At 38.8% G+C, this 16,211-nt stretch overlaps 2 protein-coding genes across 6 annotated transcripts in view; one reads left to right on the forward strand and one right to left on the reverse strand.

The window, feature by feature from the left end:
- CCDC146 (coiled-coil domain containing 146) overlaps window positions 1–15,782 on the reverse strand; it is a 203,549-nt gene extending 187,767 nt beyond the window's left edge. Inside the window, exon 1 of the mRNA XM_053608541.1 lies at window positions 15,674–15,782. The gene's annotated coding sequence lies outside the window, so the exon portion shown is untranslated. The remainder of the gene's footprint in view (window positions 1–15,673) is intronic.
- The window catches only part of FAM185A (family with sequence similarity 185 member A), a 63,140-nt gene continuing 62,094 nt past the window's right edge, over window positions 15,166–16,211 (forward strand). For all 5 annotated transcript variants that reach the window (XM_053608551.1, XM_053608554.1, XM_053608552.1 and 2 more), the window contains exon 1: window positions 15,166–15,839. In XM_053608551.1, coding sequence (XP_053464526.1) covers window positions 15,395–15,839 — 445 coding nt within the window. In that variant the 5' untranslated portion in view covers window positions 15,166–15,394. The remainder of the gene's footprint in view (window positions 15,840–16,211) is intronic.

Consider the following 16,211-nt stretch of genomic DNA (forward strand, 5'->3'; position numbering starts at 1 on the left):
CCTTATTGGAATCCCTGAAAGGGATGAAGTGGCATCGCAAGGCACAGAGGCCCTTCTCCATGAAATTATGAAAGAGAATTTTCCAGACATGCCAATAGATTCTGAAATTCAGATAGCAGATAGTTTCAGAACCCCAGCATGACTCAACCCGAATAAGACCTCCCCCAGGCATATCATAATTAACTTCATTAAAGTTAATATGAAGGAGAAAATTCTGAAAGCAGCCAGATGTAAGAAATCCATTACCTACAAAGGAAGATTATGGGAATGACTGCAGATCTCTCTGCTGAAATGTTTCAAGCCAGAAGAGAGTGGTCATCGACTTTTAATCTCCTAAAGCAAAATAACTTTCAACCCCGGATCCTGTATCCAGCTAAACTGAGTTTCATTTCTGATGGAGAAATTAAATACTTAAATGACCTTCATATGTGGAAGAAATTTGCCATACCCAAACCAGCTCTTCAGGATATTCTCAGACCTATCCTCCATAATGACCAGCCCAATCCTCTACCACTTTTGATCAAACTCCAACTTCCACAGTGGCAAAAGGATTAAAAATGTCCATTGGACTTTCAAAAACTCGATACCCAAAATTTTACCAGACTTATCTATATTCTCTTTTAATGTGAATGGCTTAAACTGTCCTCTAAAGAGACACAGGTTGGCTGACTGGATACAAAAACTCAGGCCAGATATTTGCTGCATACAATAATCACATCTTACCTTAAAAGATAAATATAGACCCAGGGTGAAAGGATAGTCATCCATATTTCAGGCAAACAGTAATCAGAAAAAAACAGGTGTTGCTATTCTATTTGCAAACACATAGGCTTTAAACCAACAAAAGTAAGGAAGGATAAGAATGGTCATTTCATATTTTTTAAGGGTAATACTCAATATGATGAGATTTCAATTATTAATATTTATGCACACAACCAGAATGTGCCTCAATTTATAAGAGAAACTCTAACAGACATGAGTAACTTGATTTCCTCCAGCTCCATAATAGTCAGAGCTTTCAACACTCCTTTGACAGTGTTGGCTCCGAGTTAAGGGTTGGAAGACAATTTTTCAGGCAAATGGAATTCAGAAGAAAAGAGGAGTTGCAATCTTATTTTCAGATACATGTGGATTTAAAGCAACTAAAGTCAAAAAAGACAAAGATGGTCACTTTATATTGGTCAAGGGAAAAATACAACAAGAAGACATTTCAATTCTAAATATCTATGCACCCAATTTAAATGCTCCCAGATTCTTGAAACAGACCTTACTCAGTCTGAGCAATATGATATCTGATAATACCATAATACCAGGGGACCTTAACACTCCTCTTACAGAGCTGGACAGATCCTCTAAACAGAAATTAAACAAGGATATAAGAGACTTAAATGAGACCCTAGAACAACTGTGCTTGATAGACGCATATAGAACACTCCATCCCAAAGATAAAGAATATACATTCTTCTCATCACCCCATGGAACAGTCTCCAAAATTGATCATATCCTGGGACACAAAACAAATATCAACAGAATCAAAAGAATTGAAATTTTACCTTGTATCTTCTCAGACCATAAGGCACTAAAGGTGGAACTCAACTCTAACAAAAATGCTCGACCCCACCCAAAGGCATGGAAACTAAACAATCTTCTGTTGAATAACGGATCGGTGAAGGAAGAAATAAAACAGGAAATCATTAACTTCCTTGAGCATAACAACAATGAAGACACAAGCTACCAAAACCTGTGGGATACTGCAAAAGCAGTTTTGAGAGGAAAATTCATCGCTTTAGATGCCTACATTCGAAAAACAGAAAGAGAGCACATCAACAATCTCACAAGAGATCTTATGGAATTGGAAAAAGAAGAACAATCTAAGCCTATACTCAGTAGAAGAAAAGAAATATCCAAAATCAAATCAGAGATCAATGAAATTCAAAACAAAAGAATCATTCAGAAAATTAATGAAACAAGGAGTTGGTTTTTTGAAAAAATAAATAAAATAGATAAACCATTGGCCAGTCTAACAAGGAATAGAAAAGTAAAATCTCTAGTAACCTCAATCAGAAATGATAAGGGGGAAATAACAACTGATCCCCCAGAGATACAAGAGATCATCTCTGAATACTACCAGAAACTCTATGCCCAGAAATTTGACAATGTGAAAGAAATGGATCAATATTTGGAATCACACCCTCTCCCTAGACTCAGCCAGGAAGAAATAGAGCTCCTGAACAGACCAATTTCAAGCACTGAGATCAAAGAAACAATAAAAAATCTTCCAACCAAAAAATGCCCTGGTCCAGACAGCTTCACTCCAGAATTCTATCAAACCTTCAAGGAAGAGCTTATTCCTGTACTGCAGAAATTATTCCAAAAAATTGAGGAAGAAGGAATCTTCCCCAACACATTCTATGAAGCAAACATCACCCTGATACCAAAACCAGGAAAAGACCCAAACAAAAAGGAGAATTTCAGACCAATCTCACTCATGAATATAGACGCAAAACTTCTCAACAAAATCCTAGCCAATAGATTACAGCTTATCATCAAAAAAGTCATTCATCATGATCAAGTAGGCTTCATCCCAGGGATGCAAGGCTGGTTTAACATACGCAAGTCCATAAACGTTATCCACCATATTAACAGAGGCAAAAATAAAGATCACATGATACTCTCAATAGATGCAGAAAAAGCATTTGATAAAATCCAGCATCCTTTTCTAATTAGAACACTGAAGAGTATAGGCATAGGTGGCACATTTCTAAAACTGATTGAAGCTATCTATGACAAACCCACAGCCAATATTTTACTGAATGGAGTAAAACTCAAAGCTTTTCCTCTTAGAACTGGAACCAGACAAGGTTGTCCTCTGTCACCTTTACTATTCAACGTAGTGCTGGAAGTTCTAGCCAATACAATTAGGCAAGACAAGGAAATCAAGGGAATCCAAATGGGAGCAGAGGAGGTCAAACTCTCCCTCTTTGCTGACGACATGATCTTATACTTAGAGAACCCCAAAGACTCAACCACAAGACTCCTAGAAGTCATCAAAAAATACAGTAATGTTTCAGGATATAAAACCAATGTCCACAAGTCAGTAGCCTTTGTGTACACCAATAACAGTCAAGATGAGAAGCTAATTAAGGACACAACTCCCTTCACCATAGTTTCAAAGAAAATTAAATACCTAGGAGTATACCTAACGAAGGAGGTGAAGGACCTCTATAAAGAAAACTATGAAATCCTCAGAAAGGAAATAGCAGAGGATATTAACAAGTGGAAGAACATACCATGCTCATGGATGGGAAGAATCAACATTGTTAAAATGTCTATACTTCCCAAAGCAATCTACCTATTCAATGCCATTCCTATCAAAATACCTACATCATACTTTCAAGATTTGGAAAAAGTGATTCTGCGTTTTGTATGGAACTGGAAAAAACCCCGTATAGCTAAGGCAGTTCTCTGTACCAAAAATAAAGCTGGGGGCATCAGCATACCAGATTTTAGCCTGTACTACAAAGCCATAGTGCTCAAGACAGCATGGTACTGGCACAAAAACAGACACATAGACACTTGGAATCGAATTGAAAACCAAGAAATGAAACTAACATTTTACAACCACCTAATCTTTGATAAACCAAACAAGAACATACCTTGGGGGAAAGACTCCCTATTCAATAAATGGTGTTGGGAGAACTGGATGTATACATGTAAAAGACTGAAACTGGACCCACACCTTTCCCCACTCACAAAAATGGATTCAAGATGGATAAAGGACTTAAACTTAAGGCATGAAACAATAAAAATCCTCCAAGAAAGCATAGGAAAAACACTGGAAGATATTGGCGTGGGGAAAGACTTCATGAAGAAGACTGCCATGGCAATTGCAACAACAACAAAAATAAACAAATGGGACTTCAAACTGAAAAGCTGAAAAGCTTCTGTACAGCTAAGGAGACAATTACCAAAGCAAAGAGACAACCTACACAATGGGAAATGATATTTGCATATTTTCAATCAGACAAAAGCTTGATAACTAGGATCTATAGAGAACTCAAATTAATCCACATGAAAAAAGCCAACAATCGCATATATCAATGGGCAAGAGACATGAATAGAACTGTCTCTAAAGACGACAGACGAATGGCTAACAAACACATGAAAAAATGTTCATCATCTCTTTATATTAGAGAAATGCAAATCAAAACAACCCTGAGATATCATCTAACCCCAGTGAGAATGGCCCACATCACAAAATCTCAAAACTGCAGATGCTGGCGTGGATGTGGAGAGAAGGGAACACTTTTACACTGCTGGTGGGACTGCAAACTAGTAAAACCTTTCTGGAAGGAAGTATGGAGAAACCTCAAAGCACTCAAGCTAGACCTCCCATTTGATCCTGCAATCCCATTACTGGGCATCTACCCAGAGGAAAGAAATCCTTTTATCATAAGGACACTTGTACTAGACTGTTTATTGCAGCTCAATTTACAATCGCCAAAATGTGGAAACAGCCTAAATGCCCACCAACCCAGGAATGGATTAACAAGCTGTGGTATATGTATACCATGGAATACTATTCAGCCACTAAAAAAAATGGAGACTTTACATCCTTCGTATTAACCTGGATGGACGTGGAAGACATTATTCTTAGTAAAGCATCACAAGAATGGAGAAGCATGAATCCTATGTACTGAATTTTGATATGAGGACAATTAATGACAATTATGGTTATGGCGGGGGACAGAAAGAGGGAAGGAGGGAGGGGGGTGGGGCCTTGGTGTGTGTCACACTTTATGGGGGCAAGACATGATTGCAAGAGGGACTTTACCTAACAATTGCAATCAGTGTAACCTGGCTTATTGTACCCTCAATGAATCCCCAACAATAAAAAAAAATAATAAAAATAATAAAAAAAATAAGAAGCTGAACAAAGAAATTTTACATTTAAACGTAAGCATCCAACATGTAGATTTAACAGACATCTACAGAATATTTCATCCCAACAAAACTGAATACACATACTTCTCATCAGCCCACAGAGCATACCCCAAAATCGATCACATCTTAGGTCACAAGTCTAACCTCAATAAATGGAAAGGAATAGAAGTTATTCCTTGCATCTTCTCGGACCACCATGGAATAAAAGTTGAACTCAGTAACAACAGTAATCTCCATATTCATACAAAAACATGGAAGTTAAATAACCTTATGCTGAATGACAGCTGGGTCACAGATGAGATTAAGAAGGAAATTGCCAAATTTTTGGAACAAAACGACAATGAAGACACGAATTATCAGAACCTCTCTGCAAGGCAGTCCTAAGAGAGAAATTTATAGCACTGCAAGCCTTCCTCAAGAGAATGGACAGAGAGGAAGTTAACAACTTAATGGGACATCTCAAGCAACTGAAAAAGAAAGAACATTCCAACCCCAAACCCAGTAGAAGAAAAGAAATAACCAAAATTAGAGCAGAATTAAATGAAATTGAAAACAAAAGGATTATATAACAGATCAGTAAATCAAGAAGTTGGTTTTTAGAAAAGGTCAATAAAATAGATAAACCTTTGGCTAACCTAACCAGGAAAAAAAGAGTAAAATCTCTAATTTCATCAATCAGAAATGACAAAGATGAAATAACAACAGACTCCTCAGAAATTCAAAAAATCCTTAATGAATATTACAAGAAACTTTATTCTCAGAAATATGAAAATCTGAAGGAAATTGACCAATACTTGGAAGCACATCACTTTCCAAAACTTAGCCAGAATCAAGTGGAAATGTTGAACAGGCCATTATCAAGTTCTGAAATAGCATCAACCATCCAAAAATCTCCCTAAAAAGAAAATCCCGGAACCAAATGGCTTCACATCAGAATTCTACCAAAGCTTTAAAGAGGAACTAGTACCTATATTACTCAACCTGTTCCAAAATGTAGAAAAAGAAGGAAGACTACCCAACACCTTCTATGAAGCAAACATCACCCTGATCCCCAAACCAGGAAAAGTCCCAACAAGAAAATTATAGAACAATATCACTAATGAATATAGATGCAAAAATATTCAACAAGATCCTAGCAAACAGAATCCAGCAACACATCAAACAAATTATACATCATGACCAAGTCGGTTTTATCCCAGGGTCTAAAGGCTGGTTCAATATATGTAAATCTATAAGTATAATTCAGCACATAAACAAATTAAAAAACAAAGACCATATGGTTCTCTCAATTGATGCAGAAAAAGCTTTTGATAATATCCAGCATCCCTTCATGATTAGAACACTTAAGAAAATTGGTATAGAAGGGACATTTCTTAAACTGATAAGAGGCCTTCTACAGCAAACCCACAGCCAATATCGTATCAAATGGAGTTCAATTGAAATCATTTCCTCTCAAATCAGGAACCAGACAAGGCTGCCCATTGTCTCCACTGCTCTTTAACATTGTAATGGAAGTTTTAGCCATCCCAATTAGGGAAGAAAAGGCGATCAAGGGTATCGGTATAGGGTCTTAAGAGATCAAACTTTCACTCTTCACAGATGATATGATTGTATGTCTGGAAAACACCAGGGATTCTACTACAAAACTCTTAGAAGTGATCAAGGAATACAGCAGCGTCTCAAGTTACAAAATCAATATTCATAAATCGGTAGCCTTTATATATACCAACAAAAGTCAAGCTGAAAAAACAGGTAAGGACTCTATTCCATTCATAATAGGGCCAAAGAAGATGAAATATTTGGGAGTTTATCTAAGAAAGGACGTGAAAGATCTCTATAAAGAGAACTATTAAACTCTAAGAAAAGAAATAGCTGAAAATGTTAAATAAGGGTAGCGCCTGTGGCTCAGTCAGTAAGGCGCCGGCCCCATATACCGAGGGTGGCGGGTTCAAACCCAGCCCCGGCTGAACTGCAACCAAAAAATAGCCGGGCGTTGTGGTGGGCGCCTGTAGTCCCAGGTACTTGGGAGGCTGAGGCAAGAGAATCGCTGAAGCCCAGGAGTTGGAGGTTGCTGTGAGCTGTGTGATGCCACGGCACTCTACCGAGGGCTATAAAGTGAGACTCTGTCTCTACAAAAAAAAAAAAAAAGAAAATGTTAACAAATGGAAATACATACCATGCTCATGGCTGGGAAGAATCAACATTGTTAAAATGTCCATACTACCCAAAGCAATATACAATTTTAATGCAATCCCTATTAAAGCTCCACTGTCATACTTTAAAGATCTCAAAAAAATAATACTTCGTTTTATATAGAATCAGAAAAAACTTCGACTAGCCAAGACATTGCTCAGAAATAAAAACAAAGCAGGAGGAATCACACTACCAGACCTCAGACTGTACTATAAATCGATAGTGATCAAAACAGCATGGTACTGGCACAAAAACAGACAGGTAGATGTCTGGAACAGAATAGAGAACCAAGAGATGAACCCAGCTACTTACCATTATTTAATCTTTGACAAGCCAATTAAAAACATTCAGTGGGGAAAAGATTTCCTATTCAACAAATGGTGCTGGGTGAACTGGCTGGCGACCTGTAGAAAACTGAAACTGGACCCACACCTTTCACCATTAACTAAGATAGACTCTCACTGGATTAAAGATTTATTTTTTTTTATTAAATCATAGCTGTGTACATTGATATGATCATGGGGCATCATTCACTAGCTTTACAGACTGGATTAAAGATTTAAACTTAAGACATGAAACTATAAAAAAGATACTAGAAGAGAGTGCAGGGAAAACCCTTGAAAATATTGGTCGAGGCCAGTATTTTATGAGGAGGACCCCCGTGGCAATTGAAGCAGCTTCAAAAATACACTACTGGGACCTGATCAAACTAAAAAGCTTCTGCACAGCCAAGAACACAGTAAGTAAAGCAAGCAAACAGCCCTCAGAATGGGAGAAGATATTTGCAGGTTATGTCTCCAACAAAGGTTTAATAACCAGAATCCAAAGAGAACTCAAATGTGTAAGCAAGAAAAGAACAAGTGATCCCATTGCAGGCTGGGCAAGGGACTTGAAGAGAAACTTCTCTGAAGAAGACAGGCACATGGCCTACAGACATATGAAAAAATGCTCATCATCCTTAATCATCAGAAAAATGCAAATCAAAACTACGTTGAGATATCATCTAACTCCAGTAAGATTAGCCTAAATCACAAAATCCCAAGACCAGAGATGTTGGCGTGGATGTGGAGAAAAGGGCACACTTCTACACTGCTGGTGGGAATGCACACTAATACGTTCCTTTTGGAAAGATGTTTGGAGAACACTTAGAGATCTATAAATAGATCTGCCATTCAATCCTATAGTTCCTCTACTAGGTATATATCCAGAAGACCAAAAATCACATTATAACAAAGATATTTGTACCAGAATGTTTACTGCAGCCCAATTCATAATTGCTAAGTCATGGAAAAAGCCCAAGTGCCCATCGATCCACGAATGGATTAATAAATGGTGGTAAATATACACCATGGAATATTATGCAGCTTTCAAGAAAGATGGAGACTTTACCTCTTTCATGTTTACATGGATGGAGCTGGAACATATTCTTCTTAGTAAAGTATATCAAGAATGGACGAAAAAGTATCCAACGTACTCAGCCCTACTATGAAACTAATTTATGGCTTTCATATGAAAGCTATAACCCTGTTATAACCTAAGAATAGGGGGAAGGAAGAGAAGGAGAGGAGGGAGAGGGGAGGATGGGGGGAGGGAGGGTGATTGGTGGGATTACACCTGTGGTGCATCTTACAAGGGTATATGTGAAACTTAGTAAATGTAGAATATAAATGTGTTAGCACAATAACTAAGAAAATGCCAGGAAGGCTATGTTAACCAATGTGATGAAAATGTGTCAAACGGTCTATAAAACCAGTGTATGGTGCCCCATGATCACATTAATGTACACAGCTATGGTTTACTAAATAATAATAATAATAAAATAAAACCTTAAAAAAAAAGAAAAGAAAATTAGGAATTAATTCCACTAAAGGTCATCTATGAAAAAACTACAGCTAACTTCAGAGCTGCTGTGAAATACCAAATGCTTTCCCCTATAAGACTGCAAATAAGGCTGTTTTCACCATTCCAATTCACTATTGTAGTGGCATCTTAGAAAAGAAATACAGCCATATAGATTAGGAAAGGAAGAAATAAAACTGTCTCTATTTGCAATTTCATGTAGAGATTTCAGATAGGACTATCTACACATTCATTAAATATTTCTCAGTATTGTTAGGTTATTGAGTTTATTATTTAATAATATTCCCTAAGACTAATAGAAGTCATAAGAAATTTTTTAAATAGTTTATAATTCAGATAATTAAATTTCTGTCTAAGACTTTCCTCACTTAAGCTGAATTACTAAATCCTTTATTTTGGTTACATTTTCTTCTGAAAACTCTCATGCCCTCTGCTGTTCATTTATTGAACATCCATCATAAAATATTCCTTGACATTTACATTTATGTGGTAAGAAATCCTCCACCCATTTGATAATTTGAGTCAGACCTGGATATATGTTCACCATTGATAATACACAGAAATGGAAGTAACCATTCATAATCTCACACTCCAACGTGACTACTGTTATCAACTGCTGTCTACTCCTCAGGCAATGTTTCTATGTAGTATAATTTGATATTAAATTTATCATTACAGAATTGGAAGTTCAATACTATATACAAAATTTATTTGCTCATTACATTTATTATTGAATATTTCCCATATCATTGACTCATCTTCAAAATATAATATTTAAATTGTTGTAACATATTCCAGATGTGGCTGGGCAGGCATGGTAGCTCATGCCTATAATCCTAACACTTTAGTAGGCCAAGGCAAGAGGATTGCTTGAAGTCAGGAGCTTGAGACCAGCCTGAGCAAGAGTAAGCAAGAGTGGCTTGGCACCTGTACCTCAAGTGGCTAAGGTGCCAGCCACATACACCAGAGCTAGCGGGTTCGAATCCAGCCCAGGCCCACCAAATAGCAATGATAACTATAACCAAAAATAGCCGGGCATTGTGGCGGGTGCCTGTAGTCCCAGCTATTTGGGAGGCTGAGGCAAGAGAATCACTTAAGCCCAAGAGTTTGAGGTTGTTGTGAGCAGTGACTCCACGGCACTCTACCCAGGGCAACAGCTTGAGACTCTGTCTCAAAAAAAAAGAAAAAAGAGAAAGCAAGAGTGAGACCCCATAGAAAAAAATAAAAAATAGAAAAATTAGCTGGGCATACTGGCACACACCACCTGTAATCCCAGCTACTTAGGAGGCTGAGGCAGGAGGATTGCTTGAGCCCAGGAATTTGAAGTTGCAGTGAGCTATAATTGTGCCATTGCATTCTAGCCCTAGCGACAGAGTGTGACCTTATCTCAAAAAAACAAACAACAACAACAAAAAAAAAACACACGTATACTAATTTATGTAATACCCTCTTATTTGGGGAAATTTAAATTGATGAAATTATTATTAGTAATCACATAAAACAAAATTCCTTGAACATCTCTAATTTTATACTTACATCCTAAAAAGTGTAATTTCTAGGTCACAGATGAACATATTTTTAAGCCTTTTTATGCTTATTGCTGACTTGAACTCTGTTTTTTAGACAGAAAACAAAATATAAGTTTGTACTAAATTATTTTCCCACCAGAAAATAATTTGCAATAATGTGCATGAACACAGACAAGGCTTTTCAAGACTGATCAGGTAAAAAAAAATCCTATAAGTAAATTATAAATAAGAAGGAAAACGTGATATATGATTTTCTATTTATGAAGTGAATAGTTTCTTCTTTTCTTGAAAGGTGTCAGGAAAATAGAAGGTCCCTTTTGGGAAGTAATAAGAGGGCCAGACCTTCTAACTTCCTGATCTTACTGTTCCTGAATCTCTTTCCACATCTATAATGCAAGGCGAATAATTGCCCTGCTAAACAAGAGTGTTTTGAGAGGATACAGTGGGATGATTCATATTAACATGTTTTGAAAACTATAATGTCATATAGATGGAAAGTACAGCGTTTTTCATCACTATTGTCATGTAGACAGATTTGATACTCATTAGACTGTTTTTAAGTGTCTACAACTTTTTAATATCTTCCATAAACCCTAATACAACAATTTTCTCAATTTTCAACCTCACATCATCAGAAAAGTAATTTTTCAGTCAAATTTATTCAGTTTTGATTATTTAAAAATACTAAAATAATGATTATGCAACATAGACGTGTATGGTTCAGTTTCCAATTCCATTAACTTAGTTTGCCTCAGAAAAGGAAAAATTACCACAGAAACAGAATTATCTATTCAGGATTCATATTTAATCTAAAAATATCTAGCATTTCTACAGCAAATTTGAGTATACTCTCAATTTGTGTAACCCGGTGCTTTTTCCAATTTTCTTTTCAAAGTTATGCCTATGAGTTTTCATGACAAAGGCAGCTCGACATCATTCACAACAGCTACAAAGAAAATAAAATACCCAGGAATTTACTTAAGCAAAGAGGTGAAATATCTCTACAAAGAGAACTACAAAACACCGAGGAAAGAAATTGCAGATAACACAAACCAAAAAAAATCCCCTGCTCATGGATTGGTAGAATCAACATTATTAAAATGTTCATACTGCCCAAGGTGATTCACAAATTCAATACAATCCCCATCAAAATACCAATGTCATAGTTCTCTGAATAGCCAAAGCAATCTTAAGCAAAAACAACATCTGGAGGCATCACATCACCAGATTTCAAAGTATACTACAAGGCTATAATTAACCATTTTTGGCACAAAAATACAGACATAGACCCAGATATAAAACCATCCACATACAGCCAACTGTTCTTTGACAAAGCAGACAACAATGTACACTGGGGAAAAGAACCCTACTCAATAAATGGTGCTGGGAAAATTGGACAGGACATGCAGAAGAAGGAAAGAGCATCCATATCTCATATCACTTGCAAAACTTAATTCAAGATGGATAAAAGACTTAAATTGTAGGGCAAGAAACCATAATAATACTAGAAGAAAATGTTGGAAAAACTCTTGTAGGTATTGTTACAGGAAGACGAGACCCAATAGAGAGATCGAACACCCAAACACCGTGTTTAAAACAGGAAGAGCTTTATTTCAGCTGGTGGAGCAACAGCACAAAAGAATTCCAAATGGCCGTGCTCCCAACTGCCTTCTCCTTTTTATCCCCAGTCAAAAAGTTCCAGCCTAAGAGTACTTTTCTCTTTGGTCAGTTTGAATCAAACCAGAGAAGCTGGCTTGGGCTTTTACAGAAGCAGAAGCAAGCAAATTTCCAGGTCCCAGGAAGTTAAGTTTCTACAAATTCCTTCACCACAGGGAAGGCCTCACAGGTGTATCCTTGGGCTCTCCTTGAGAATACCTCTGTTCTCTTAGACCTTACTTTTTATGGATTATCTTCTCTCAGTATCAGCCTGGGCAAAGAATTTTTGAAGAAGACAACACTGACAATCTCAGCAATAACAAAAATCTAAAATTGGGACTAGGTTGAACTAGAAAACTTCTGCATAGCCAAGGAAATAATCAGCAGAACAGACAACCTACAGAATGGGAGAAAATAGTTATAAGCTATATATCCAACAAATGGCTAATAACCAGAATTTATAAAGAACTCAAGAAAATCAGCAAGGTAAAAATAAAAAAAAACCCATGAAAAAGTGGGCAAAAAACATGAACAGAAGCTTTTCAAAAGAAGATAGACAAATGTCAAAAAAAAAGTTTAACATAACTAATCATCAAGGAAATGCAAAATAAAATCACAAGGAGATATCACCTACACCAGTTAGAGTGTGTTTTATTGAAAAGTCCCAAAACAATAGATGCTGCTATAATGCAGAGGGAAAGCAACTCAGGAGAGAGGAGAGGGGAGGAACTGGGTGAAAACTTACCCAATGGGTACAATAAACATTCTTTGAGTGATGGGCACTCTTATAACTCTGTCTCAAGCATTACAAAAGCGATCCATGTAACCAAAACCAAAAGTGATCCATGTAATCAAAAACATGTAATACTCATTTTTATTTACCTTTTAAAAGGCAGATTAAAGATTGGTCTGAATACTTATGACACGTGAAACACAAACCCAGGGATAGAACCAGTGGGCCCTTCTTCACTAAAGAAAGAAGAATAAGGAAGGACCAGAAGAGAAAATGAAAACTTAAGAAAACACTGCATTTTTTAAAAAGGCAATGGTTAGCAAAGAACTTGTGACTTGAACCCTTGAGGACATTAGCCCAGTTTGTCTCTCTCTCTCTCTCTTTTTTGAGAGAGTCTCACTTTGTCACCCTCAGTAGAGTGAGGTGGTGTCACTGCTCACAGCAACTTCAAACACTTGGGCTCAAGTGATTCCCTTGCTCCGGCCCCTGAAGTAGCCCAGACTACAAGCCCCCATCACAGTATCTGGCTATTTTAGACGGGGTATCGCTCTGGCTCAGGCTGGTCTCAAATTCCTGAGCTCAGGCAATCCACCAACCTCAGCCTCCCAGAATGCTAGAATTATAGGGGTGAGCCACCATGCTCAGGAATTCTGGTCATTGCATTTGGCCAAGGGCTTCAGTTTTTGAAGGTGTTCAGTTTCAGCACTTACATTTTTTGAAATATTTGTAGATGCCTTGGCTAAAAAAACAAAAAACAAAAAATACAGAATAATTTGTAGGAAGGGTAAAGGCACAGAAAGGGAGAGAGAAACCAAGAAGCAAAGAAGAAAATAAATATTTCTCCCTCATCATTTTATCATTTATAGAATAATTAAAAAAAAGAATAATTAAGTATAAAAGGTAAAAGAGACCTTAGAGGAAAAAAAAGACCATTTAGTACAATTTTTCTTCATCTTAAAACGGAAGAAACAGAGTGGGATGGCGGCTTATGCCCATAATCTTAGCACTCTGGGAGGCCAAGGCTGGTGGTTTGCTTGAGCTCTGGATTAGAGATCAGCCTGAGCAAAAGCAACACCCTTCTTTATTAAAAATACAAAAACTAGTGGGACATTATGCCCTCCGCCAGTAGTCTCAGCTCCTGGGGAGGCTGTGGCAAGAGGATCACTTGAGTCCAGGAGTTTGAACTTGCTGTGAGCTGTGACCTCACAGCAGTCTAGCCTGGGGCAACAGAGTGAGACTGTCTCAAAAAACAAAACCAAACAAACAAAAACAGGTCCAGGTGACACAGATAAACCGGTGGCAGAGCCAGGAAGATAATCTGGCATCCTGTCCCATCCTCTTTCCACTGCACTATGTTGATTTCTCTTTTTTTAGCCCCCAAACCAAGGATCATTATACTCAAAGAGATAAAGCTGCTCTCAAAACAAGTTCTGATGTCTTGGTAACAGAATCAATACAAGGTGCATTGAAAAAATACAGTACATTGCAATTTTAGGGCACTGCCTTCCCATTCATCTTCTTATTTGACCCCTATAAGAACCCTCTGAGGAAAGGCAAGGAAAGTCTTAGTGTCTTTATTTTAAAAGGCAGCAATTAATCAAAGACGTCCAAAGATTGGCATAAGGTCACTTAAGGTCAGGAAGAAGCCAGATTCCTATGTTTGGTACCAAAGAGGGAATTCCTTCAAAAGGCACTTATCTGGCTCTTTGCTGTCTTGCCAAGAGATTCTCCATCCGAGCTCTCCAATACCCACCCCGCACTGGTTTAGTGCAGCTTGGGTCTAACACCCACAGAGGAGACACATAGTTTGCACCTACTTCTCATCTTTAAAAGCTCAATTTCTTACCCCTTATTTTGGTCCTAATCCTTATTTAGGCGCCTATTTTCTCTCTTTACTTTTTGGCCTTCGGGGTCTCACTCCAAAGCTCCCCCTTCTCCAAACGAGAAGTCGCGTCCTCGGTATCCAAGGTGACCACACAGCGTTATCCGTTTGGCCCTTTCCTCGCTTCCCATTGGCCAATTGGACTCCTGTGTGCTTCTCCCACCCGTTTCTCCACGGACCAATCGGGTTGAGGCAAAGGGCGCGCGGCTTGCCCAGAGGGTGCACCACCTGCTTCGTTACCAGGCCTCTTCTGAGCTCTGCCTCCTGGGATATGTAGTTTATGAACTACAGAGACCTTTGACATCCGAGCCCTTTAGAACTACCTATCCCGTTGGCCTTAGCGAAAGGGGCGGGAGTAGACAATTTTTTAGACCGGCCACTGCCTTCCCCTTCTGGATCTGGATTGATTCTTAAAGTTTTGGAAATTTCAACCTGTTCCTGAGGTTTGTGCAGCTGAGATTTAAATCGCCTAGTCAAGGGAGCGCACTCGCTCTTGCTCCAGCAAAGCCTCGCAAACTCTCCTTTTTGTCGCGGGAGGGCACAGTGGCCAGGTCGATTGGCTGTGGCAAGTGACCCTCCCTGTGGCTAAGGCCTGCGATGCTCGCCTCCTGCTTAAGCTGGAGGCCTGGCTGCCTCCAGCTCCGTCCGTTTCTAGCCTGGGCAGGCTCAGGGCCTCGGACGCGTCAGGCTTGCCAGTCCAGGCCGCACCACTCAGGAGGGGGCGAGCGCTGGCTGGGTTCGGAGGCCCAGCTCCCTCTGCCTGGCCCTGCGCACCGGACTCTGAGGGAGTGGACACTGCTGGTGAGCCCGTTCGGGCAGTTGCGGGCGCGGCTCCCGTGCCACCTGGCCGTGAGGCCCCTGGACCCCCTCACCTACCCGGACTGCGACCGTGTGCTGATCTCAGTGTGCGGCGTGGAGGGCAGGACGCAGGGCTTAGACTGTCTGCAGGTCAACTACGACGAGGCTCTGAAAGAGATGGCCATCGTGTCTGACACCATCGACCCACAGGCGTCCGTGGAGGTGAACGCGCCCCTGAAGTTTGGCAAGTGAAGTGAAGTGAATTTAAAACGGGGTTGAGTTCCCGGGCAGCACAGCAGACTGCTTTTATCTGGACGTGCACTTTTATTTGGGCCCTTTGTGCCGGAATTTTAACGCGATTTACCTTTGTCTCCCTGGGAAGCCACCTCTTTTATTCCGCTCTACTCTTGAGTTTCCGAGCAGTATTTAAGAATTGTGTCCGTGGCTCAAGGAGTAGGGTGCCGGCCCCATATACTGGAGGTGGTAGGTTCAAACCTGGCCCCGGCCAAAAACTGCAAAAGCGTGTGTGTATATATATATAATAAATAAAAAAATATTAATATATTATAATATTTAATATAAAATAATAATAAATATAAAATAAAAAGATTTATTA

The sequence above is a fragment of the Nycticebus coucang genome, chromosome 11 (genome assembly GCF_027406575.1).
Source record: "Nycticebus coucang isolate mNycCou1 chromosome 11, mNycCou1.pri, whole genome shotgun sequence".
Taxonomy (NCBI): Eukaryota; Metazoa; Chordata; class Mammalia; order Primates; family Lorisidae; genus Nycticebus; species Nycticebus coucang.